Source organism: Coffea arabica, chromosome 7c (genome assembly GCF_036785885.1).
Source record: "Coffea arabica cultivar ET-39 chromosome 7c, Coffea Arabica ET-39 HiFi, whole genome shotgun sequence".
NCBI lineage: Eukaryota > Viridiplantae > Streptophyta > Magnoliopsida > Gentianales > Rubiaceae > Coffea > Coffea arabica.
Window position 1 is genome coordinate 830787 of NC_092322.1, and position 26132 is coordinate 856918.

General features: G+C 36.6%; 3 protein-coding genes across 9 annotated transcripts; 2 read left to right on the forward strand and 1 right to left on the reverse strand.

The window, feature by feature from the left end:
- Nucleotides 1-1546: 1546 nt before the first annotated feature.
- Nucleotides 1547-10654, forward strand: LOC113698210 (DExH-box ATP-dependent RNA helicase DExH17-like). 5 transcript variants are annotated; one of them, XM_027217930.2, is made up of 28 exons: nucleotides 1547-1698; nucleotides 2387-2500; nucleotides 3053-3236; nucleotides 3799-3960; nucleotides 4052-4289; nucleotides 4400-4436; nucleotides 4531-4577; nucleotides 4949-4986; nucleotides 5124-5145; nucleotides 5240-5452; nucleotides 5656-5812; nucleotides 5904-5955; nucleotides 6221-6292; nucleotides 6389-6438; nucleotides 6546-6663; nucleotides 6730-6793; nucleotides 6874-6957; nucleotides 7038-7163; nucleotides 7241-7437; nucleotides 7526-7714; nucleotides 7820-8071; nucleotides 8175-8224; nucleotides 8552-8569; nucleotides 8759-8841; nucleotides 8938-9133; nucleotides 9297-9334; nucleotides 9414-9743; nucleotides 9830-10654. In XM_027217930.2, exons 2-28 carry the CDS (start codon nucleotides 2433-2435, stop codon nucleotides 10381-10383), a joined length of 3639 nt encoding a protein of 1212 aa, XP_027073731.1. In that variant the 5' UTR covers nucleotides 1547-1698; nucleotides 2387-2432; the 3' UTR covers nucleotides 10384-10654. The 5 variants fall into 5 exon arrangements, with proteins under 5 accessions (XP_027073731.1, XP_027073734.1, XP_071913002.1 ...); XM_027217933.2 differs by having other exon boundaries at nucleotides 7649-7714; XM_027217931.2 differs by having other exon boundaries at nucleotides 1568-1698; nucleotides 2396-2500.
- A 1292-nt stretch (nucleotides 10655-11946) lies between these two features.
- LOC113698211 (cytochrome c oxidase subunit 5C) lies at nucleotides 11947-13177 on the forward strand. 3 transcript variants are annotated; one of them, XM_027217935.2, is made up of 2 exons: nucleotides 11947-12264; nucleotides 12828-13177. In XM_027217935.2, the coding sequence occupies exon 2, from the start codon at nucleotides 12836-12838 to the stop codon at nucleotides 13028-13030; it is 195 nt and encodes a 64-aa protein (XP_027073736.1). In that variant the 5' UTR covers nucleotides 11947-12264; nucleotides 12828-12835; the 3' UTR covers nucleotides 13031-13177. The 3 variants fall into 3 exon arrangements, with proteins under 3 accessions (XP_027073736.1, XP_071912728.1, XP_071912729.1); XM_072056627.1 differs by having other exon boundaries at nucleotides 11976-12264; nucleotides 12558-13177; XM_072056628.1 differs by having other exon boundaries at nucleotides 11977-12264; nucleotides 12734-13177.
- Nucleotides 13178-16542: 3365 nt separating this feature from the next.
- On the reverse strand, nucleotides 16543-20424 carry LOC113698212 (cysteine-rich receptor-like protein kinase 42). Its single transcript, XM_027217936.2, has 6 exons — nucleotides 19419-20424; nucleotides 18704-18817; nucleotides 18249-18599; nucleotides 17903-18140; nucleotides 17683-17827; nucleotides 16543-17569 (listed from the first exon to the last, which is right to left on the reverse strand). The coding sequence occupies exons 1-6, from the start codon at nucleotides 20179-20181 to the stop codon at nucleotides 17207-17209; spliced, it is 1974 nt and encodes a 657-aa protein (XP_027073737.1). The 5' UTR covers nucleotides 20182-20424; the 3' UTR covers nucleotides 16543-17206.
- Nucleotides 20425-26132: the final 5708 nt, after the last annotated feature.

The following is a 26132-nucleotide window of genomic DNA, read 5'->3' on the forward strand; positions in this document are numbered from 1 at the left end:
AACGCTAAGAACATTTGATTCAAAATAGATACAGTTAGGGAGAGGTTCGAGTTGACTACTTTAGTTATTATCCTTGTCAACTGAATTGAGATATCTAGACTTTCATGCTGTCATATTAAGGCCAAGATTTTTTTTTTTTTCCTAAACTCTGTCTTCAAAATTTATGCTCTCACTCTAATTAGCGAAGGCATTGTAGTCCACCATTTCGATGTAAGGACCAATCCGTTCCTCCATGGTGGGGATATATTATGTATTCGATGTACGCAATCTGCGGCCTTAAGTGATTGCCTACATGCATGTTTCTACGCGATATTTGCCATGTATGTAATCCGTTACAAATGTGCCTATCGATAATTTTGGTTTAACGTGGCAACAGAAATAAGTCAGCAACTGAATTTAAACATCATGTTTTGGACTATTTATGCCGAGTGTCCTGTTTATTTAATTTATCATGTGTTATTTATTTAAATTTCTTCTACCATCACGTGATAAATGGGATTGACACTGAATTTGATATCGAGCAGTGGCACAGAGGATCCCAACTGCGTCACTGGACCTTTCATTTGTTATCAAAGTTGGCACTTGATAGCATTGAGTTGTTTATGTAATCATAATTAATATTTTGCTGCTCTTGAATCTTGACTATCGAATGACTATGAGTAGTTAGTTGGGATATCTTGTTTGGATAAGAATTTATTTGGATGATTTATTTGATCCAGTTACTGTAACACTTTTTGTGATGTGATGTATATGAGATAAAAAGGTGATTGGGAATTATGTGTATGATGCAAGCAAAACGAAATCCGAAATTTTTATTTCAAATTCTTGTTGTCCAAACAAAAAGAATTGTCTTTCTATCAAAAAGAATTGTAGATAAAAATTGTATAATCATCCTACGTTTAAAAGTAATATAGAGTTCACAAACCATTCGAAGTTGTACTATTGACGTACCTGGTCATGCTTTTGGTATTTTGGGTGAGTATTAGATTTTACTATGTCTAAAAAGCATATTTTATGCACGACAAGACATAAATTTTTTTTTTTTTGCTCATTTGCACATTTTATGACATGCTAATTTAAAAAAAAAAATTAAAGAAGACCAGACTTTCTAATAATAATGGCATCACCCTCTTTTGTCATTTGTTTTTTAAATACTTGAAGGATTTAAACCGTACAAGGCATATTATTGTTTTATTACTCATCTAAGGTTGGTCTTCTACTAGTTAAAAACGTATTTAATTGGGTTTTTGGAACTGTTTTTTTATTTTAATTTTAGAAAATAAATTATGTGATATTTTTAACTCCTTTTTTCTTTTAACTTTCGACTTTTTTTAAAAATTTAAGAAAAAGGTAAAAATCAAAAGCTAGAGAATTCCTTTTTTATATTTTAATCTTGAATTTTCAAAAAAAAAAATTTTATTTTTATAAAAATCAGAAAAAATGGATAACAGGCTTAATAAATGAATAGTGTTGTAACTTTAAAAACACTTCAGGGTGGCGGTAAGTATGAATTATCATAGAGGTAAAGGGTATTTCCGTAGAATTTAGAACATTTCAAACTGAAACTTTAAGACAGCGAAAAGGCGTGAACCGGGAACAGTATAGTGTTCAGTAGCTATCAGAGCTGCAGCGTCCTTCGTCCTCCGTCGGACCTCGTTCTGAAACTTCCCAGCTTCTGCCGCCGTCGACGGTGACAAAGTAGGCATCGGATCATTACGTCATCAAAAGCTGCAATTTAGATGATTACTGTCCTTTTTTTTTTTGCGTTTTGTTTATTTATGTCTCCAATTTAGAAATCGTCGAAGCTTCAACGGAAAATTTTCGTTTAATATAACTACTATTCTTTTTCTTTCCAAATGCAAAAAGTGCTCATGTTTTCGAGATAAAGTCTCATTTCGTGAATCAATTTGCGTAACTCAGTAGAGAGTCTTATGTTATGTTGAGATATTGTGGATCAAGTTACGCGATCATCTGCGGTTTTGCTATTAGAAGTATATCTTTTTGGTATTTCAGTGGAAATAGTGTATAAGTTGTTCAACATTCACTCTTATTTGGAAAATTAGCTCTTAGATTTTTTTTTTTGTTTCAATTAGCTCTTAGATTGAGTTGAGCTTACTAGATATTAGTAGTATATTGCGGTAAAGGTTCATATTTCTTTGATATACTTGCAAACTACTTTTCATTTATAAGATCTAGGCTGAGGATTGAGGTTGTCGTAAAGCCACCAGTTAAACTATTTGAGGAATCTAAACACAGTGTATAACGGATTATTCTTCTATTTTTGAAGTTATTACATGTCATACTTGATTTACAGTGAAAATTATCTTTGTTAATTTTTTTGTTAACTCAATATATTTTGTCGCCTGCGGTTGTTTGGCTGATTTAGGAAATGCAGTCTTCCTAAAATTGGAACTACAGGAGACGAACTCATTATGGATAACTACACGCTGAAATCAGTGTTGGATTTACCTGCTCCTTTTCATTCAATCTATGGTTTCAGGTACTATTTTGTTGTTTTGCTTTTATTATATGTGAATTTGATTATCCCAGGAATGCTGCGGTTTGAGAGTCAGTGCTTTGATACGTGGATTTTTGTTCTTAAGCTGTACCGTATTTAATTTAGGCGTCAGTTAGTACTCAATATTGCTGATCATCACACCTAAAAAGAGGCTATGGGTCCTTGAGTGCTTGGGGGAGCGAAGAAGTTTCCTTTTATTCCCCATTTGACTGAGCATTTCCTAAAACTGCTAGAACTGGAAAATTTATCTTAGTTTTAGATTAGCTCTGTGCAGATCTCAATCCTCTTTTGGTATGATTGAAATACATATGAATTTCTATATTAACGAGGAAAAGAAAAGGATGACAGACATACAATTGCAAAATAACAAGATGATATTGACAGCAATTATGGTAATAGGAAATTTGCAAAAGGTAGATTGTCCAAAAGAACGGTTGGTTCTCATGCACAACGTTAAACATTGGTTGTTTGGAGGTGATTCTGAAAATCAGTTACTATTTGTGCAAGATGACTGTACTTTCATGGGATCTGCAGATACTTTAACTCATTGCAGAGTGAATGCTTCTCCGCTTGTTACCTTTCGGACATAAACATGGTTATTTCAGCTCCTACTGGAAGTGGAAAAACGGTGCTCTTTGAGTTGTGCATCCTGAGGGTTTTTTCGAGGTTCATCTCTGCGGAGGAAAAACTCATTCATTTAAACGGGACAATGAAAACCGTATGTTTACTCTAAAATTTGGCTAATTTGGAGTGTTGTACTTGTGTTCTGATGCATACTATTTAGAAACTAGCTTGACATTATTTTGTACCTAATTCAATTTTTATTCTTCTGTCATAAAATTTTCAAGTCAATAGTAGGTCCATGCTCATATGAGTTTCATGATTTCATCTGGTCTGTAGCTCTGCTTGTTTCATGTCTTCCAGCTTGAAATTCAGTTATTTAACGATCTGCTCTTCTTTTTTCTTTGGGAATTACTGACTTTATGTATCCTTGGTGAAAGGTTGTCTTTGGTGCATCAAAAGCTATGTCTCTCTTCATTAATTAAGTAACTCAAACAATGTGTTGCCAGTAATTAATAATACCTATTTTCAGTCTTGTCCAGACTCTGCATTGAGCCTGGGGGGTGGGATGATGGGGTGGATGAGGAGCCATGTCTTCCTTAATTGCATGAATTTAAGACTTCTGCTAGTAGCTACCTCTTTGATAAGCAGACTTCTTCAAAGTTGAGGATTCTGTGATATTATGGCCCAATACTTGGAAATTCTTTTCCTTGTGACAGGTCTATGTAGCTCCATCGAAGGCTTTAGTACAAGAGAAACTTCATGAGTGGAACCAAAAGTTTGGGTCATGGGGTATTAATTGCCTGGAACTGACTGGTGACAATGAACATTACAACATGAGGAACATACAGGATGCAGACATTATTCTTACCACCCCTGAGGTCAAGACCAAACAAAGTCAATTAATTCTTTTATTTTGATGATTTGAACTATATCATGTTTATGGCTTAGAATGATCTATCGTTTCTGTAGAAGTTTGATGCTGTAACTCGTTATCGCATAAAAGATGGGGGCTTGGGCTTTTTTGGTGATATAGCCCTTGTGCTTATAGACGAAGTTCATCTGTTGAATGATCCTCGTGGAGCAGCTTTGGAAGCAATAGTTAGTCGGATCAAAATGCTTGCTCGCAAAACTGAAATGAAATCAAGTCCCCTAGCCCATGTCCGCTTTCTTGCTATATCTGCTACCATTCCAAATATTGATGATCTTGGTAAATTCCTCATTCTATTTTTTTTTTGGGTTCTCAAAAGATTGTGCATGATACATTTTCCCAATGAACTCTAGTTATTGGAGTGACTGATCGGTAATTTGTTCATCCAGCTGAATGGTTAATGGTTCCCAATCAAGGAATTAAAAGGTACCTCTACCACTTTGGTGCATGATGAATCTGTTGTTTCTCGTCTTTGGCAGCACCCATTGGGTGACTTATGTGGCTGCCCATTTTGCTACAGGTTTGGGGAAGAAATGAGGCCTGTAAAGTTGACTACCAAAGTCTTGGGTGTGCAGCTAATCACCGTCTAAAGCATGCATGCACTTATATTAACTTATGAAGGACATCACATGTCATTTTGTGCATTTGAGATTGAACAATCAGAGATTGTGTGGAATCATATTGCATTTGGGGTAGACTGTTCCTTTTTCCTCAAATGAGTTTAACGGTGCAAACTGTTGTCTTGCACTATTATCATATGAATGACTTTATGTTTCATTTAATTAGCAGATGGATAACATAAACAGATGATGTACGCTACGCATCACTTTGTGCATCTGAAATTGAATAATTACAGAAAGAATGATACTGCATATGTGTTGTCATACCTTGTTCCTTTTACCTTGCATAATTTTAACAGTGCAAATTGTTGCTTTCAGGATACACCCCAGCAAAAAACGACTTCTTGTTTGAGAAGGTATGTACATTTTATGGTCTGTTTACTCCATTGCGCTAATAACTGTCAGAAACTTAGTAACAAAACAAGATTTCTCCTTTCATTATTATAATCTGAAATTCTGATTTGCTGATTTACTCCACTTTTTGGTTATCCAGCGGCTTCAGAACTACATATTCGGTAAGGTGCTGATGGTGTTCAACAGAGTATCCTGTTTGATCTTTATTTTTCATTCTTCCATTGACATCTGGACCTGACCAGAATTGCTTTGCAGATATACTAATGCAATATTCTAGAGGGAAATCTGCACTTGTCTTTTGCTCAACTAGAAAAGGAGCACAAGAAGCAGCTCAACGACTGGCACAAATAGCAATGACCTATGGTCATTCAAACCCTTTCACCAAAAGCAGAGAACAAGAGGAAAGGCTAAGGGATGCTTCACTATCATGCAGTGACAAACAAATGCAATCTTACATCCTCTATGGTGGTATGAGGCTTATTTTCTTCTAGAACTTCCATCCCCAGGAAAGTAATCCGGCCCTTGAAATTGCATTGTCATAAGTTGTTTGCTCTTAGTGGAAGAATGTATTTGGGGGAAGGGATTTTTTTATTTAAGAAGTGTGCAATGCTCATTTTCCATGATAGGAATCGGTTCTATTCCTTATTATTTTGGTTTCTTCTTTTCAAAAGTTGGTTATCACAATGGCGGACTTTCCATGAAGGATCGGAACCTTATAGAAGGTCTTTTCTTGAATGGCGATCTGCAAATTCTCTGCACAACAAATACGCTTGCCCTCGGAGTCAACCTACCAGCTCACACTGTAGTAATTAAGTCAACCCAGCACTTGTATGCCTTTCAGTTTACTTTCTAAATCCAAATCCAAACTTCGAGTCCCTCCCCCCCCCCCTCTCTTAATCTGTTAGTTTACTTCCTGCAGTAACAAGGAAAAGGGGAAATATATGGAATATGACCGATCCATGATACTGCAGGTGTGTTGCTAGTTTGTGCGATGTTTTTAATGGCTGTTACAGTTGTATAAGCATGAGAAGATTATTGGGATTTTTAAGATTCTCCTGTCCTATTTTTTCTGTGCCTTTTTGCCTTTCCTTTTTTCTCTTTCTTTTTCATGATCATTTCATGGGGAGAGGGGAAGGCTCTCCAGGTCCACTGGTCCCCATACAAAACCTTACTTCTTGTAGAAGCAAAGTAGAGTAATTTTTGTACTGTTTGAGACTCAGATTACCAATTCTGCAGATGTGTGGAAGGGCAGGCCGTCCTCCATTTGATGACACTGGGACAGTTATAATCATGACCAGGAAAGAAACGGTAAATTTTGCCCCTTCATCTCTCTCTGTTTCATCATTGCAATACTACATCTTTTGTGGTCTCATGTTCTCTACCATATTGCTTTACGTTTTTTAGGTACATTTGTATGAAAATCTGTTGAATGGATGTGAAATGGTGGAATCACAGTATGTCTCTTTTTGAAATCACTTATTTAGTGCCCCAGGATAGCCGTGTGCATGAAAAAATGTAGAATACTATTTGACTTGGTAACATGGTTTCTCTTTCTGTCTAGAATGCTTCCATGCATGACAGAGCACCTAACTGCCGAGATAGTTCAACTGACCATCTCAGATATAACAAAGGCAATTGAATGGATGAAATGCTCATATTTGTATGTGAGAATGAAAAAGGTAAGTTCAATTGTAGGACTGCTTTTCCCTTAAAGCATGTTTCTAAAATTTTTTATGTAATAGCAGAACCCTGAGATTTATTCAGTGAAGAAAGGGCTCCCTGCTAACCGCATTGAGAAGCATATGCAAGGTGACCTGATTGTTAACTCAATTAAAAGTTTGGGATCTTTCCAGTTACATTTATTGCCTGCTTGGATCATGTTGTGCCAGAAATTTGTGTTCAAAAGATTAATGAGTTATCACGCTATCAAATGATCTGGACTGACGAAGACGGTTTCCTATTAAAGCCACTAGGTAATATGAGTTTGTTTGCAATGAACTAACTTTCATTTTCTTTCAAAAAAGATTTTTGACTCTTGCCTTCTTGTGCTCAGAGCCTGGAAAGTTGATGACAAAATATTATCTGAAATTTGATACAATGAAGCATATTATGCTGGCACCTGCAAACTGCAGTATAGAAGATGCACTTCACATAATTTGCCGTGCAGAAGAATTTGCCTGTATGTGTCCATCATGATTACTATTCACATGAGTAATTTAAATTACGTGATGCATTTCATTTGTCTGGAAAATGAAGGGATACAACTCAGGCGCAATGAGAAGAGACTATTAAATGACATAAACATTGACAAAGATGGTCGGCTCCGCTTTCATATCCATGATGATAAAGGAAAAGTGAAGAAGCGGGTTCAAACCAGAGAAGAAAAGATATTCATTCTGGCAAATGACTGCCTGACTGGGGATCCTTTAGTACATGATTTATCAATGAGCCAGGTTGGATTAATTTCGTGATTCAGCAGATATAGGCTACTTCCAATTGCTCAAAACATTTTGAGTGATAATACCATGTTTATTGCTATAGGACATGAACTCTATATGCGCAAATGGGTGTAGAATTGCAAAGTGCATGAAAGACTACTTTATCCATAAAAAGAATTATAAGGGTGCACTAAATTCATCACTTCTGGCAAAATCTTTACATCAGAAACTCTGGGATGATAGTCCATACTTGCTGAAACAATTACCAGGCATTGGGTTGGTGACTGCTAAGGTTTGTTGCCAGTCTCCTTTGCTAACATCTTACATGCTGTCTAAAGTCTGAACTCTATAGGGCAGTTTAGTTTTCTCTTTATTCTAAACTTAGTATTCACTGCAGGCACTTCACTCAATGGGCGTAAATTCTTTTGAAACCTTTTCTGGTGCCGATCCAAGGAAGATAGAGATGGTCACCGGTAGAAAATTCCCTTTTGGTAACCACATTAAGGAGTCGTTGCTATCTCTGCCACCAAAGGTTGAGATGAAATTTGAGGAGACCACGTGCCAAAAGCAAGGGAAGTCCCAGCTAGTGGTAACACTAACGAGGCTATCAGAATCTGCACAACTAACTAAACGATATTATGCTGACATGGTACATTTTCATGAATAGGATTCTTCTATTTCGCTTTCTTGCTGAATATAAGATTTTCCATCCTATGCTCCCTAGTAATGGAAGATTGGAAATATCTTAACAGATAGTTAGCATTGAAGATGACAACGTTATCCTGTTCCATGAAAAGATAAGGTAATTCTTATTCGTATGGTGCTGTAATCAAATTTCTTGAAGGGCATTTGGAAACATGTATTACAGCTGGTAGCTACATTAGTGTCCAAAGCTGTGAATCACTTTACTCTCTAACATACTTTTGAGATATGGTTTAGATGTCTTGATAACTGTGATCAGATTTCTCTACTCAATTTCTTTTTTCTTTAACTGCTTAGGTTATTGACTAGCAGTGGTTTGGAAAATGTTGTCCCTTATCAACTTCACTCTGTTCCTTCTACTAGATGTAACATTTTTTATTAGAAACTCGATAACTTGATGCACTAAAACTCTTACTTCTTGCTGCAGAGTGGATGAATTTTTGAGGTATGAGAACTCAAAACCTATAGTGTGTAGTTTTCCTTTTTGCCATGGAAAAAGTGTGAAGCACTACTGACGTGCCATTCCTATAGCAGGATGTTAATTACAAGCAATTTTGCTTATAATTATCTAGCAGGTATTAGTGTTGCTGTGACATTTTAGAGCTGATTTTTTTTTTTTTTTGGTGTTTAATAGCCCATATAGTGCGATAATTCTACTACCAAGCCAGCATCAAGGAAAACTGACTGTAAATGCCGATCTCATGTTTGAAGAATTCCGTAAGATGCTCTTAAAATCAGTGACACTGAAGGCCTTAATTTTACCAAAATTATTAAGTTTCATCTCATTCTTCTCTTGATGATATCCATTTGCAGTTGGTATTGATATTCATCAAAGCATCATAATAAGAAAGGAGAATGACTTCAATGCTGCTCACAAGCATGCATCCAAGTATGCTTACACCCCTCAGCATAAAGATGTGTGCATCATAAAAGATGGCAATGATTGTCCATCTCAAGCACTAGCTGGAGTGCCTAATTCCAATGAATCCAAAGAACCGGCAGATAATATGTGAGCTCTAGCTTTAAATTCATTAAGTAGCGGCAATTTATTCGTATCATCATAGATTCATGGATAATGGTTGGTTTGTAATTCTCCTCCAAAACAGAGTCATGCAATTTACTGTTATTTTGTCTTTCATGTCTTTCTGACAAATAACTGTTGGATTACCTAGGCCCACTTTCAGACTTCTAGATGAAGACTCAGACGAAGGTAAGATGTGAATGTCAAAGGTTCCGTTACAGTCATTTAACGGACTTCCAAAGATCTTCTCTTACCCTGTTTACTCAAGGTGCATCTCGTGTCGACACCGAGGATGATGAATGCAAGATTATCACTGAAAAAACAGTATTTGACCACATACGAGAGAAGGCTAAGACTTTTCCTGCTTTGGAAATCTCCAACAATGCATGTTCCCCCTCACTTGAGACGTTAACACTCATCAGAAAGCGAACTCGTGAGAAGCAACTTGAACTTGATAATTCCTTTGAGATCCTGGAAGAAAAGGGTACAAGTAAAGATTCTCACGAGATTCTGGTTATTCCAACCGCTGCATCAGGTGACCTGGAACCATTCGTTGACAAAGATGCATCTCCAGGCAATTTTCTTGTGAGCAACACAGGTTAGTCTATGTTTGAGATACTCTGCTTCTTCTGTAGCTGTTTTGCATGCTGTAGATAATTTGACCTATAATAATGTGCAATCAAGGTAACTGTCGTCCTGTACGTGAAGATTTTGAACCTGAAACACTTGATGAAGGATCAATTTTTGACCATATACGAAAAAAAGCTAAAACCTTCCCACTGCTTGGAAATTTGAAGGCTACTGAATTCAAGAATAGGTCTAATCATTTTAATTCTGGAAATGAGGGAACTGAAGTCCGTAGTCTTTATGAAGCCCTGCAAGATCCTGTGATTATTTCACATCCAGATGCCCTGAGAAGAATACCAACCGCTAAAGGAGTTACAGAGCAGGAAGACTTTCTGTTTTCTGGCAACTCGAGAGACATTGGTGACAAAATAGCTATTGATTCCAAAGCTACACTAAATATTAGCAAAGAGGCAAGATCAAATGAAGAGCTTGCTCCTGGGATTCCGTTGGTAAGAAGACTAGTGAAACCTGTAGCTTGCACAGAGAGCTACCAGCCTCTACCATCTTCTCAAGCTTTACTTCACAGACAGTGTTCTTTATTTGTGAAATCGGGGGAGGTCAAGAAAGAAAATTCCTTCCTAGGATTTGAAAGTGTGTTTTCGTTTCTTTAAGTTCTTGCACTGCACAAGATTTTTTCAGACACTCAATGAAGAATGGTTCCATTTATTGGGTTCTCTAATTTTGGCTGAAGGGTTCTGATGCAGCAATCGGAATCGAAGTGATCAATTGTAAGGGACAGTGTGTGAGAGCCCTCTTCATTTGCCCTTATGTAGAACTTTACAGCGCTTGAAGACTGTCGTTCAGCTGGCACTATAGCTCGCCTTATTTCTGTGAATAAGTGAATATTCAATCTAAGAAAAAGAGGAGTGCTGCCGAGAACTAGTATTTTGTGCTACGTTTGCGTTATCGAAAGTACCAGGAGTACTTCGGGTCAGGGGAGTTTATTCGACCCAAACAATTCCAGGGTGGGATGAGTCTCTGCTGGAATACTTGTCGTTGTAGCCAAGAAGTATCATCTCGAATTCTTCACATCCAACGGTAAATCCATCTTGGGTCAAACCAATAAAAATGAGCAAAAGGATTATATATGTCTACCAGTATCAGTTAACATGAAATGTAAAATTGACAAATTCTACATGTTGGAGTATTTTAATAAAATATGAAATTTGTTTGACCAAAACTCTCAAGGAGTTATAATGTAATTCAATTTGGGGGTTATGGAAATTACAAATTGTAATATTGGGAGTTATACTATTTTTGAATAGAGTAATTACACAACTAAAAATAGAAATTATAAATAATTTGAGTGGGAATCATTTGGTCAAATGAGTTACGTGGAAGAAACAATGAGTCGTTATTTGTGTTACTTACAAATAATTTAAATATGAATTATCTTGTGTAGGTTACAAATCCTATGACTTTATTTTAATTACAAAGTTACTACAATTTGTATTTAAAAACCATTATATATTGTATTTAGACATGTAGCATATATTTCTAAAGGAATCGTGCTTAACTTACAATACTTTGAAATTCTTTGAAAAAATTTGTACTCTTCTCTTGATGCAAAACTTCTTTTAAACACCATTTTTTCTATATTCATTTCTTCTCCTATTACTCTATTTCCTTCAGGCAAAGTAAGGTATTGGGAAATATGATTGTGCAGATCAAAGGGAAATAATAACTTTTGGGGGTCGACTGCTGTATTTTGAATGGCGGTGCACAAGATTTTCTATATCGATTCTAAAAATACTTTGGAGGCACGTATCGTCAAGAGTGTTTTGCGCATTTCAACCATATCAAACTTTTTAATAATTGCAAAATTTGTGGTGATCAATTTTAAAGATTTGAAAGTTCTGACTCTTATACTAACATACTAAAAAGAAGTAATATATTACATTATACACATAATATTGAGGTAAGATGATTTTTGTTATTTATTTATTGAATTAAATTAAAAACATAATTTTAAACAAACTTGATTATTATTATTCAGAGGGCCAACATTACATGGCGGCAAAACAGCGACCTTTGGCTGTAAATCACAGACCAACACACATTATGAACATCAAAACGTAGATTACCCCAAATAAGGAAAGATTGTTAATTCAGTCGACCTCAAGAGACTGGAAAGGATAGTCAATTGATTTTCTTTTAGTACATGTTGCGGTAGATCAGGAAATCTCTACGGAAAAAGTCAAAATAGGGTTCAACATCCGACGTGTCCAAATGACGGGGTCCATAAATTTTATCACACGATGCAGTAGAAAGACGAGTCACTGAGTTGCAACGACGAATCTACAGCGACTCTCCTTCGGGCACTTGGATTGTTTCGGTGGCTACTTCTAGAGTCACTCCACTGGAACGCCAGCAGCGTTGCTATTTCAAGTGTACGCGTCCCCGTCTCCGTCTCCGTCTCCTCCTTGTTATAGCTACCGTCTCGCCTTCGCGGTTGGGCCTAGTCGATTTCCATTACGAAGCAGAGAACAGAGGTTTGTTTGTGTTTTGGACTCTGACTTTTCATATTGTCCTTAATTTCCATTTCAAGTTCTGTATTAAAGAACTTATAGGTATGATTGATTTAAAGATTAACTTTCCACTTGCTTCCTGAATGATCTTTTTTAAGAATTTTTCTTTTAAATTGCGACCTAGATAGAAGTTGATACTGCTATTACTTTTTCCCAAGAATCCTGAAACCGATCTTCACTTCAGAAGATCGACTTCATTTAGGCTTTTTTAGAAAAGAAAAAAAAAATCTTCATCTCGAGATGTACTTCTTCTTCAGCGTGTCGTGTCCATGGGGTATTTTGCGCCGGATATTGGCGAAGGAGAGTTCTCGCAATAGTTGACAGCTCTTCACTAGCGCTTCTGTGTTCATCCGAAATTTGTTTAGCGAAATACCAGTAATAAGAATGATCTGGTTTCAAATCCATGCGCTCATTGGGAATTTTATGATTGAAGGTTCTCAACATCAACTGTTGTTCCTGTTTGTTTAATGAAAATGAAAATGAAATAAAAATAAGAAGTCCAGCAAACAACTTGTGGAAATTGTCAGGCCCAAAAATGGCTGCTCAGAGGATTGGACATGTAGCAAACAAAGGCCCAAGTGTTTTCAAGGCGATTGTATTGGGGATGTCTTTTGGGGTCATGGCAGGAGGCCTTTGGAAAATGCACCACCGGAACAACCAGAGGCGGACTAAAGAGTTCTATGACATGCTTGAGAAAGACGAAATCAGTGTTGTTGTGGTGGAAGAGTAGACTGTACGGTAGAGTAGAGTAGGCACTATTTTCTTCCACTTAGGAAAATGTCGTTTGCATCTTACTTTTGTTTCCGCTATCATTTTAATCATAGAATTTTGGGATAATTGCAGAAACCTCGCCTGAGGTTTCTGATATTTGCACTGACCTCCCCTGTGGTTTGAAAAATTACACTAACCTCCCCTGAAGTTACTAATCCTTTACAAATTTAATCCAAATGATTAAAATATTGTTTTAGGAAGTGAAATTAGAATTTTTTGCCAAATTTGTCCTTTGTACAACATGTTCAATGAATGACAAAATATTACAAATTAATTAACAATTAATAAATTTTAAAGAGTATAATTTATAGACAAATACGCATTACCTATTTAAAGTACCGGCTCTTTATGGGTATTTTACTTTCAAATATTTAATTTAATACAAATATTTACGCTCAAATACATATTTACTCTCTTCCGTAAAAATATTAATATAACATTTTTTTAATTTTAGTTACAAACATTTATGTATTTAACATAAATTAAATGATTCCAAATAAAATACCCATAAAGAGCCAATACTTTACTCATGTAATAGATGAAAGTCATAAAGAATTAATATTTTATGGGCCATTTTTTTAAAAAAAATTATTTAATTTATATTAAATAAATAACCTACCGATTTCCTTTTTACAATAATATTACTGTAACATTTTTTGAATTTTACTTAAAAACATTGATATATTTATTATAAATTAAATGTTTGAAAGTAAAATATTTGTAAAAAGCCAGTATTTTAAATAAGTAATGCGTGTTTGTCTATAAAGAGGCGGTAACTATTTAAAGTACCGGTTCATTAAGGGTATTTTATTTTCAAATATTTAATTTAATACAAATATTTACGCTCAAATACATATTTGTATTTACTTTTAAATATTTAATTTTTGTTAAATACAAAACCTACCAATCTCTCTTCCGTAAAAATATTAATATAACATTTTTTCAATTTTAGTTACAAATATTTATGTATTTAATATAAATTAAATGATTCAGAATAAAATGCACATAAAGAGCGAATACTTTACTCGTGTAATGGATGAAAACCATAAAAAATTAATACTTTATGGGCCATTTATTTTTTTAAAAATATATTTAATTTATATTAAATAAATAACATATCAATTTCCTTTTTGCAAGAATGTTACTATAATAATTTTTGAATTTTACTTACAAATGTTGATATATTTATCATAAATTAAATATTTGAAAGTAAAATATCCGTAAAAATCCGGTACTTTGTCAGGATCAAGCGCTTACCATTGCACTAAAAGCTATAACTATTAGCGAAGGCGCAACTTTATTTCCTTAACCACAATGGCAGCGTAAAGCACTGTACCACGCTCGACCAGCATGAGGGGTTGCACCCCTGGGTGCCACGGGTTGGGCGGTTAGTCCCTTCGAGCGAGATCTGAAGGATGTTGCTGTTTACGTTAATATACTTTAAATGAGTAATGCGTGTTTGCCCATAAATTATACTCCTTAAAGTTTATTAATTGTTAATTGATTTATAGTACTTTGTCATTCATTGGACATATAGTACAAATGACAAATTTGATAAAAAAATTCTAATTTCACTTCCTAAAATAATATTTTAATCCATTGGACTGAATTTGTAAAGGATTAGTAATCTCAGGGGAGGTTAGTGTAATTTTTCAAACCATAAGAGAGGTCAGTGCAAATGTCAGAAACTCAGGGGAGGTTTCTGCAATTATCCCTAAAATTTTTATAAACTATTAGACTACCTAATTTTAGGGTGTTGGAAGAAAACAGTGGAAGTACGTCTTTAATTAGGAGTTATTTACTTATATTTCATTTTGTCTGGTTAATAGCCGTTCCTGACCTAAATTACTTATACTTACAATATACAATATGCTTATCAATCATTTGTTTATTTTTTCAATCATCTTTATTTGATGTATATTACGTTATAAAAATGCTACAATTGTTATTCTAAATAATAATATTTCAAATAATTTTTGTTTACATTTTCTAGCCCGCTAAAGGGGGTATTATTTTCTTTTTCTTGCATTGGTACCTAATTTTAAGACGATGGCGCGTGTGGGTGAAATGCGTGTGTTGTCTAGTCTAATCTTTAGGGTGTGAATGGACTAAGGCTCCGTTTGATAACACTGAATTTGAATTCTGAATTCTGAATATTGAAATAATTAATTTGCTGAATTTTAAGCACTGAAAAGAAATATATGAATGCCTGAATCTTAATGCTGAATCTATTTATACTGTTTGATAAATATTCATAACTTAATGCTTAATAAGCTAAATTGTACAATTTTGCCCTTCTATCTTTTAATCCAAAAAGAAAATAGAACCTATGGTTTAATTAACTTAAAATTGTTAGGTACGAAAATGACAGTGATTGTGAAGAGCAATGCATAAATATTTTTTTGTGTGGGAAAAGGGTATGGTTTCATCGTTTTGAGAATGGAAAAACGAGCTTTTAATACTCCAAAAGCACGTTCAATTACATTTCTCAATCTTGCATGTACTTGGTTAAAGCGTTCTTCTTTTGATCTTGGACGAGAAGCATTTCGAAAATCAGACAACCAATATCTAATATTTTGATATGGTGTCATAAAGCCACGTGTGTGTGGATAAGTTGCATCACATAAATAATATATATCTGCACAAAAAAAATCAAAATATAAATGTTTGTGGATGAAAATTACTGCAAAAAAATGTTATTGTTAAAAAGAATTTTGAATAGAGAATATCAGGTTGTTTTGTTTAATTAGATAAGGATTTTGAATGGGGAATATTAGGTTGTTTAATTAAATAAGGATTTTGAATGTAATTAACAAACAGGGATATATTTGGTAGATAAGATAAAATAGTTGAAGTAAATCTCTTGACTCTTATCAAATTAAGCATTCAGCTACGATTCTTGTACTGAAAAAAATACATATAAATTCAGCACCACTTAATAAGTTCAGCAAGTGAATTTTTATTTATCAAACACCCACAACATCTGAATGTCTGAATGAATTCAGTTTCAGCACTTTTTTATGTTATCAAACATGCACTAAGTTATCATTACGAGTTGAGGACACTTGTGCTGTAATAATAAGTTGAAGAAATTACAGAAAGTAAAAGATCTCCCGGGAGTTTGATGAGTTGTCTTCAGTTTTTCTCCGTATGCATCAGTACCTCAAAGGTCTGGGTTTGTACGTACTCGAGTGAGTGTGCTGATTAAGAAGAAAGTGCAGAGACAATAAGTAAGAGAGTTGCTGGTGAGCTGATTGAAAGCAACAGGAGCGATCCGCCATTGAATTCCACGTGGTTGGGGTGTCTACTGCTTTTGATTTTGTGTTTGTGCTTGTGTTGTGGCCTTGCCATTCATCCAACACGAAAGGAAAGGGGGGTCCTATGACATATCCACGAGTTAACACGAAGGGGGGCACAGACGGTCCCAACCTCATTCATGATTCACGCATACAAGCAGCAGGTTGGTTGGAGTTGAGTTATAATAGATATTTAACATCACCTGAAATCTCTGATTCTCTAAAAAGTTTCTTCCGGCCGGAAATCGGCGCCGTCCAATTGACAGAAAATATAATATGATATGATATCTAGGGCATGCCCCATGGGGGGGGGGGTGTCCGAAGCAACCGCCAAATTCAGCTAATCCCTGTCGGTGTTGATTTGAGAACAATTTTTGCTTTTACGAGAAAAACAGGAGGAAAGGTGTTTAGAAGTAGCGGCCAGCAGCAGTCCCCACTCCCTCTTTGGGTGGCTGCTGGCTGATGGTGAAAAGGAGCCATTAGCGCAATCGCTGCTGGATCACTGTCATAATCATAACTGCCTGCTGCTGCCTTTTGTTGAATGTTGTCCGCCAGCCCTCTGCTTTCATACCAGTAACGGCTCCACGGTTTCTGGAAATCTTCTTAGCTTTTTTACAGATACATATGACCCCTACCAAATAATTAATATACCTTTGTCTCTCCAAAAGAAGAAGAATTAGAAAAGATGTTACAAAATTCCTACCGTTGGTTGTGTTTTGTGTCCTAGGAATAGGATACTTCAAAATTTTCACACCGGGGATTAAGTTAACGCTTTTTTACAGAGGCCACACAAGCACCAGAATTTTTACAGGAGCAAGCAATGAAATCCAAGGGGACCGCTAATCCCGCAGCTCGTGACTTCTGGAACCCTGCAAGCTGGATGACTCCGTAGACGTGTAAGATGCCTCGAATTTGTTGAATGCATTTCGAAGCAAGCTGCTCGTGCTGCTGTAAGACCCCGTAGAACTGGGAGCCAGCACGCTGGAGTTTATAAACGGCGGTTGATTCGGTTCGGGAACTTGACCATTAGAATCTGTAAGCATCTCAACGACTTCATCCATTGATGGCCTTGAAGATGCAGAAGCTTGGGTGCATAGAAGCCCGATCTTAAGCACGTTCGATGCCTCAATCGCTGGAAACTCACCCTCGAGAGAAGGGTCCACTTTTTCCGCAAGTTTATCCGATTTGTAAAACTGCCAGACCTGATCCGAACGAACAAATTTGTGGTCAGAAGACAAAATTCCTGTTGCATTATCATCTCCAAATTTGAAGCCTTTGGCTGCGGTTACAAAAATAATAAAATGATCTTACTTACCGTCTGCAAAAGAGATACAGACTCTTCCACAAAGGCGTTATTCTTCCTACCGCAGACAATCTCCAGAACCAAGACCCCGAAACTATACACATCCGCCTTCTCTGTCAGCTGTCCCTTGACTAGGTATTCAGGAGCCATATATCCTCTGCAAAGCCGAACATCAAGCATTACTCTCCAGAATTTTTTTTTTTTTTCAATTTCAATAATATTTTTGTCTTACAATGTCCCTGCAATTCCTGTACTAAGGTGAGTTTTATCGTCAGCAAAATGCCTAGCCAATCCGAAGTCGGCAATTTTTGGAGTAAGATTCTCATCAAGAAGCACGTTGCTGCCCTTGATGTCTCTGTGGACTATTCTGATCTCTGCCCCTCCATGAAGAAATGCAATCCCATCTGCTATTCCCGCTATAATTTGAAACCGCTCCTTCCAACTTAGAACCACCTTAACTTCCTTATTATCTGCCACAAAAAAAAAAAGGAATGTGAAAAGTCAGCCCCCTTTAAGCTCTTGTAGACTTATAGCGTGGCAGCAACAATTTAATGTCATCAATCATTATATATTATTACCAAAGAGGTACTGATCAAGGCTCATGTTTGGGACAAACTCGTAAACCAACAGGCTCTCAGGGCCTTCAATGCTGCAACCCAACAGCTTCACGAGGTTCTTGTGTTGAATCCCACTAATCAAGTTCACCTCATTGAAAAATTCATCCACCCATTGCCTGGTATTGAAGAATAGTCTCTTGACAGCAATAACTTTTCCATCAGGGAGAGTTCCTCTATGCACGGAACCGGCTCCTCCTTGGCCTATTTTAGTCTTGGGATCAAAATAATTTGTGGCTCTCTCCAAAGTCTCATATTTGAAGTTCAAATTGGACTTGTTATATGTGCTGGAGATTCGGCCTAGATTTCTCCGCTCTGCACCAATAACGTTTTGTTATTACTGAGCTACACTACGATGCAATTCACAAGAAGTTACCACACTGCTTTTGGTCATCAATCAATCTTTTATAGAGTAGTACCTTGCTTGGTTTTCTTGAATCTTGCGTATAATGCGTAAGCTGCAAAAGCAGAGATCATACAGAAGGCCGTGACAGACGAAGCTATGGCCACTGTTTTTCCAGTTTTTGAGGCTCCTGAAAACGACGCGATGGTTACAACGAAGAAAGTTCAAAATAAACAAGTAAATAAATGGATAAATATAAAAATGGTAGGCGGCCACCGGCTCCAAATCAAAGAATTAAAAAAAAAAAAAAAAACGACTACCACTAACATAAATAAATTGTTTGACAAGTTAAAGAAAAAACGACTGTCACGACGACACATATCAATCAATCAATCAACCAAGATATTGACGAGGGAGGAAACTTCAACGTCCAGAAGATGATAAAAGTATGCTGGAAATATATAAATATGATATAATAATAATATTGAACAGCTTTGACTAACTTGTAAACAAAAATAAAGATGAATAGCTTATGAAACCACAGAAAATAAAAATAAACCTAATAACTTGTTAGACTCGAAAATGTTGGAGGGGAAAAGGGATAAGCGTTTCATGAAACAGAAATGGAACATATATATCAGCACTGAATCAAAATGAAAACTTAAGCAGCGAATTGAAATTACAAATGAAACTCATCAAATTCAAGTTCAATTCTTTCTTCCTCACCCAGTCTTGAATGGATGGTAGTGCTCTCATGTTATGTGCGATTAATAAAACATTCATACACTTACCGGAACTGCTGCCGCCATTCTGAGGCCGATCGGTGTAGAATTTCTGGGTGGAGTACCTCAAGTAACACCCAGCATTCAATCCCCTGCCTTCCCTGCTAGGCAAACATCCTTTCACATTTCTGCTTGCCTTGGCCAAACATTCTTTACAACCTTGTTTGCTCAAAGTCTTCCAACACTGCGCCAGACCGTACACTCCATTCAGATCCCTCACTGCATACCCGCCACCCATCGCAGCTGCTGTGCTAACATTATCAACCAATTCCCTAACTCTCTTCCCAAAACTCGCCGCTTCTTCAGCAGTGGCCACCCCGGCTGAGCTGCTACAGTTGAAGGTATCTCTAATGGGATCAGTGCTCTCGTTGAAGAAATTATAATCATCATAGCGCAGGAAGCATCCGTCGAGATATATACGAGCTGATACAGCGGGGAGGCAACGAGGGAGCCTGGTTCTGCTCGCAGCGTAGCAGAGGAGGCAATCAGTGTGAGAAAGATCTTGGTAGCATTGGGCCAAGGCATAGATGGATATGCGAGTTTGGTTCATTGCATAATGGCCCCAGTTGTTGTCGGTGACGAGGGCTGAAATTTTTTCCATTTCTTTGACGAAAAGTGGGATGTAGCTGGTGTTCGGAGGCGGTCTGTTCAGGCCGCAGAAGAGGCCGGATTCACCGATTCGAGGATCGGAAAATGTGAATGAGAACAAGTTGAGAATGAAGATGAGGAGGCATGTTGTCAAATGGACAGGATACAGGCTTGAGAACTGCATGTAATTTGATTGAACTTTGGACAGTTATGGCTCTGAGAGAGAGATGCTGGTACGTACTACTTGCTATAAATGCAAAGGAGGGAAAGAAGAAGGAAGGAAGGAAGGAAGGAAGAGCACAGGGGCGAGCGACGTGTGAATTGGAGACGGTAATACTACTACTAATAGCGTAGGCCCGAAAGTGGAACGAGAAGACGAATGAAGAACAAAGTGAGATGGTTCCTTCTTCCCTTCCTTTCCTCGATTGGGAAGGATGGAAGGAAGAGAGGCACTTTATCTCCACACGGTTAGTAGGATGGAATCGTTGTGCGGTAACAGCGGTTGGGTTGGGATAATTATTACTTAGAGGCGGGGTTGGGTTGGGTTGGGTTGGATTGGATTTTAATAGTTGTCAGATTAATAATTTGGCGCAGCCTCCTCTAATTAATGTTCCCACCTTAAACAAATGAGAATGAGGCCTTTAGCAGTCATTTCGCAATCCTGTGTGATAATTAATTGCCGTCTATTATTAAGAAAGGGGACCACGCTTCCCCTCTCCCCCCCCCCCCCCCTCCTCCAAAGGCCAGCAAAACCCACAGGACTCTATTTGAATTATCTGTATTTGAAGTGTTTTTGAAAAATTTTATTATAGGAGAATTTTTAGATTATATTTTAAGATATTTTCAGAAAATATGTTGGGATATTTAAGAGTAGAAAAATTTTTAGAATATGTTTTGAGTTTTTTTTTTAAAATTTTTAAACTAATTTTTAAAAATTAATTTTTAAAAAATTTTTATTGTATTTGAAAAATATTCCCATCCAGACAGGAATTGTTATTGAAAAACAGTGACTTTTAAGCAAAAAAACTAGTTTTTGAAAAACATTCTCATCCAAACATTCCGGATCCAAACTAGTAATTGGTATTTAGTTTTTACTCCAAATACATGGAAAGATGTAAAGCACTTGGGATCCTCAGTGACATGTTTTCTATGCCAACCCAATGCCACCAATAGTATTGTGCCAAGTGTCATGTTATTATTTACACTTTAATTTTCTAATAATTTAATTTAGTTTGGTTTAACACAAGTGTAAATAATAACATGACATTTGGCGCAATATCATTGGTGGCATTGGGTTGGCATAGAAAACATGTCACCGAGGATCTCAAGTGGATATAAAGGGCTTTTAATTCCAAATACATGGAATAGTGAGTTTTGAAGCTAGTTTTGGATCCAAGTACAAGCCTCTGATTCATGATCATAACAGTTGTTAATTTCGTGTTTTTTTTTTCTCCTTATTTGTGTGAAATATCAATTCTAGTGCGTTAATGTCGTTTTACCAAAACATCTGCTACCTCCATCAGCTTTTTAGTTTCAAAACGCATCGTTTTAAAGAGATGGGAAGCCATTCAATTGAACCTAAGATTATTGACAAAATTATGAGTTTAAAAAAAAAAAAAAAAAAAAAAAGCGCTATTGATTGTTCCTTAATAATTCAACAGAGCTAGGAAAAGGAAAAAGAATCGGATTTAAATAGGGCAACTGTACAAATTAATTAAGCTACAAGTACGTGTCGTACCTTAGCAGCAGAGTATCTCGTTCCTATTTTTGCAACGCAATCACGTCACGTGTTGATGTCAGGAAGGAGAAATCAGGATGAAATGCCTGTCGCACTCCACGACTACTTGTTGGATAAGTTTGGGCAATTTTTCAAAGGTAAAAACTCGGGCAGATTCGTTCGATGTTTAAAGACCCAACGATCCATCTTCTTTTCTTGCGGTGTCCTGTACTTGTTGAGATGATGATGAATTGATGATGCGGTACAATTTGACCCATCATTGAATGTTTTAGGATCGGGTCTGCCCAAATATGAGATCTCTAGGATTTCTGATCGATTATTCTAGCAAGTTTTTTTTTGGAGTTTCTGTCAAAAAAAAAAAAAAAAAGTTACTTACTATAATACTACTGTAACGTAGAAAAGGTAGTAACATGATTAAGAAATGCGTCGAGAGAGTTTTTCTGAAAAATCGTTCAATTTCAAGGTTATCATATATGTGCCTGCTCCTCCTCCTCTGGAAGATTATTTAGAACACCACATCGTGTATTGCGTGTCCCGGAGATCCCAGCATTAGCTGTCCTTTCTGGAATTGAAATATTCTCATCCCAAACGCGACGCACGCACATTTTGCCTAATGGACTAAATACTGCTGCTACTATACCTACTACTACTACTCCTGTTTAAACTCAGCTGAAGCTTCTCATGTTTGTAGTTTTGTGTGCCGAGACAATCCGAATTTGACGTTGACGGGGAGGCCAATGAACTCTCCCTATTAGTATTATTGCTTTCGAGAACGCTGACTTTTTCATACCACCACCACCGAGCTGGGTAGTGCCGTCATTTTCTCGCTATTCATATGTGATACCTACTACTCCTAGTCTACTACTACCGCTCCTGCTACAAGTCCAACGTTTTACCAGTACACTACCCAAATACTGGTAATTATTAGTATCAGTTTAAACATTATTTATAATTAATTAAGGGCGTCCGTGTTAGGGTGATTATCTAAATTTAATCATCGGTGAAAACTATCATTTGTTACATTCAAGATTTATATGACGATTATTAAAAAATAAATTAACGATAAAATAGCGGAAGCGTACCTGGATTCATATCGACAAATTGATATATGAATCTCCAAAGATATTGGGATGACCTTCCAGGTCAACACGTATTTACCAATCCTTTGAGAGAATCCTTTAGTTTCTCTCTGATATCTTTCATGACGATGGGATATTAAGGAAGAGCTATTTTGTGATACTAGAAAATACGACAACTAGAATAATATTTGCGACCTAAGGACCATAACCCTATTTATAAGTAACATTCCTGTTACCTTTTTTAACCCTATTTCAATCCATCATAGAAATAGGAGCCCATAAGTCTCTACACATTAAAGGCCCACACCTTATTAGATACATTAAACCTAAACTATATTTGATCATTTTAATTGATAGCTTGCAAGATTGCGATTTATTTGTTAAAATATATTTGCTTACATCATCATTACAATTTCCAACACAACTTTTTATCTTTCCAATTACCTTTTTATCTCACATACATCACATCACAAAAAATACTACAGTAAAAATATCTCTAATAATTCACAATCCAAACAAACCCTCACATATAATGTTAGATTAAGGATCCAACAATCCACACCCGGACAGCATTAGTTGGCGCCGGAGTTGGCTAATAAGAAGATTATTGGTACTGGAAGCTTTTTGGCCTTGCAGGTTGACCCCATTCATGAATATGAAGGTCTTTTCAAGCTTTTTTTTTTTTCTTCCCTTAAATTTTGGATTGGCAAGTAGTACGCGGTAAACATTTCTGTTCTTCGGGAATCTTTTTCAATTCTAGAGATTTTCTGGACTTCAGTGGAGAAACAATTGCAACGCGGCTAATGCTCTGTCTTTTCTTGGACTGCGCTGCGCTCGAGTAGAGTACTTGTTTTTCCTCCTCTTCAAAGTTTCAAACATGATGGTAGCAGTATACTAATAATTAAGGGTCAAACAAATAATCTTCGGCCAGCTTCCTCCCCCATCTTTCAATGGTCCGCAACCTATCCGTGTGGCCATATTCGGTCTTGTTTATGCATTTTCATAGACCGATAAAACGACTCATCTGCTTTCCGTTTACTATCAGAAAACCGTAGATGATTGATGCGTACCACCCTTCATGCGGTCACGTACATTTTTAATCGACCTCTGGAATTTAGAAAATGAATAGTAAATCTGTATAGTACGTGAAAATAAATAAATGCAAAAAAAGTGAGAAAGTTCGTGTGCATATATTATTGTCTGCCTGGAAAAACTAATTTGCGATTAAAGATTTGTTAAGTAGTAGTAATATTCCAGATTTTGACGGAAAATTGTTCCGGCCAAGGGTTAAAACCGGTTAATCTGCGTCCACGACCTTTTATACTACGGACACTGGTGCTAGTGGTACCGTATTCAAGCCGGTGAATTTACGAAGAGTCAAATAGTTAAACATTGGTGGGACCGTCTTGTGCAAAATACAGGTATAGAACGCATGCTATACCGTCTCACTCGTGTCTAAATCTGGCAGATTATTTTAACCAATCTGGAAATTTATTTAATCTTGGCTTGTAACCAAATTTGAATGAACTTTTGATTGAGCCCAACTTGAATCGAACTCAAGTAACTTAAAATTTTTACATATAAACCTAATTTTATACTAATTGAATCGTGCTCGAATAGTGCTGAAAAATTTTATCGAATGTAAACTCTCGTTCAAGTTTATTTTGACTAATTGACGAATCAAATCCAAATCAATTTTCACTAAATGAATTTCGATTCGAACATCGAATAGTCTGCCAGCGATAGCATATTTATCTAATTTTTTGTAAAATGCTTCCTCCTCTCTCTCTCGTGCCACCAATCCGTGTGTTCCGAAGCACTTTTGAGTTTTGACTCTCTGAAATTGACGTGTCAATTGACATAATACATCGTTCAAACTTCAAAGCTGGAAAATGCCAATGGGATTTCGAAGGAGAAAAAGGAAATTGGCATCTTGAAAACAGTAGTAGTACTTTTTTGGCTGTTTGGCGAGGAGGAGATCCCATTCGGTACTGTTTGGAGTTTTAGACAGTCTCGCGAATTCAAAAATATCGGCGCAAAAGTTTGTAAAATGATATGTCAAGTTTTCATCCGGGTCCGCTCTCCACTGTCCAAGTCGAAGTCTACATTCTTCCATATTAATTACGAAAAAAGACATAGACCATGGGGGGGGGGGGGGGGGGAGTTTGGAGGGTTAGTTTATAAGTTCCCTGAACACCTTCAGTGAAGTTGCTGATTTTGAAGGTTGTTCGGAGATTTCGATTTATATGCTAAAAGTCTGAGTTCTTTCAGAAATTGACAAAAAAAATTACGAAAAAAAGAGGAGGATGGGAGAAACCTTTTGAAATTGTAATAGGAAGAAGAAGAAGAAGAGTCCCCTCTTTGGCGTGTCCTGGAGGAGTTGATGAACCGCGCGTGATCAACATACCATCATGCTTTAGGAATATGGGAGTGTGCCGTCGTCATCGGAATTTTCTTTAACAACTGGAGGAGGGAAGCAAAAGTATCTTATCATTGAGAATTATTCGTCGTCCGAGAAGGAACTGGTATTGACAGAATGGCTATCTAGCAGCATGTCCCTATCCTTGTTGGAACATTCCCAGAGACAGGAAGGACAGTGGGGAAGACACCCCAGTTCAGAACAGAGAGGAAAAAGATGAGGGCCGCAGATTGCATTTTCGTGCGGCTGCATTATGGTACAAGAAGCGGATCCTCTGCGAATATTTATGGTTTGCCAGTTTGTGTAAAACAAATGAATTGTCTAAATAAAAAAGACAGCCGATCCGGTATTCCCCTATTTTTTTTTTATCTTACTTTCTATCCTATATCTTATATCATTATCTCTCCTTTACAAACAAACATCCTAATCTAGTTCATTTTTTATAGACCAACTAACTTAAAATTCGACCTAATGACCAACCGTTTCCTCTCGAGAACAAATGTGATCTCTCTTATGTAGCGCTTCATAAGGAAGTTTTCAGAATTCAAGGGCTGGTGAAGCACGAACCAAGATTATCACGTTAGAAACCAAGACTCCATTCCATTCATCAATTGATGTTACATACACATATATTCTACTCTCTCTTTTTTTTTTTGCCCTCCCTGGAAAAAATTCTACTTTTAAAAACTCGTAACAGGGAAACCCAACATTATCTTGAAATGGTGGCCAACTAAGTCTGGTTGAGCTGGTCAAGCACTAACACCAGTAGAGATCTCCAGAAAGTGATATTATCTCTCGTATTGACTAACCCGTGTACGACAACCAAAACTGCTGACTATATTTTTTTGCAACTGTTTGCGTTGAGATCTCACAAGGAAGACGAGAAATAGGCTCGCTTA

Bases quoted from the DNA above. Each gene is read 5' to 3' on its own strand.
- LOC113698211 (XM_027217935.2), top strand. From the start codon at position 12,836: ATGGCTGCTCAGAGGATTGGACATGTAGCAAACAAAGGCCCAAGTGTT.
- LOC113698210 (XM_027217930.2), top strand. From the start codon at position 2,433: ATGGATAACTACACGCTGAAATCAGTGTTGGATTTACCTGCTCCTTTT. The intron at 4,290-4,399 runs GTAAATTCCTCA...TTGTTCATCCAG, and splicing joins TCCAAATATTGATGATCTTG to CTGAATGGTTAATGGTTCCC. The intron at 6,293-6,388 runs GTAAATTTTGCC...TACGTTTTTTAG, and splicing joins TCATGACCAGGAAAGAAACG to GTACATTTGTATGAAAATCT.
- LOC113698212 (XM_027217936.2), bottom strand. From the start codon at position 20,181: ATGCAGTTCTCAAGCCTGTATCCTGTCCATTTGACAACATGCCTCCTC. The intron at 18,600-18,703 runs GTACTACTCTAT...TTATTGGTGCAG, and splicing joins ATTCAAGAAAACCAAGCAAG to AGCGGAGAAATCTAGGCCGA. The intron at 18,141-18,248 runs GTAATAATATAT...TTTTTGTGGCAG, and splicing joins CCTTGATCAGTACCTCTTTG to ATAATAAGGAAGTTAAGGTG.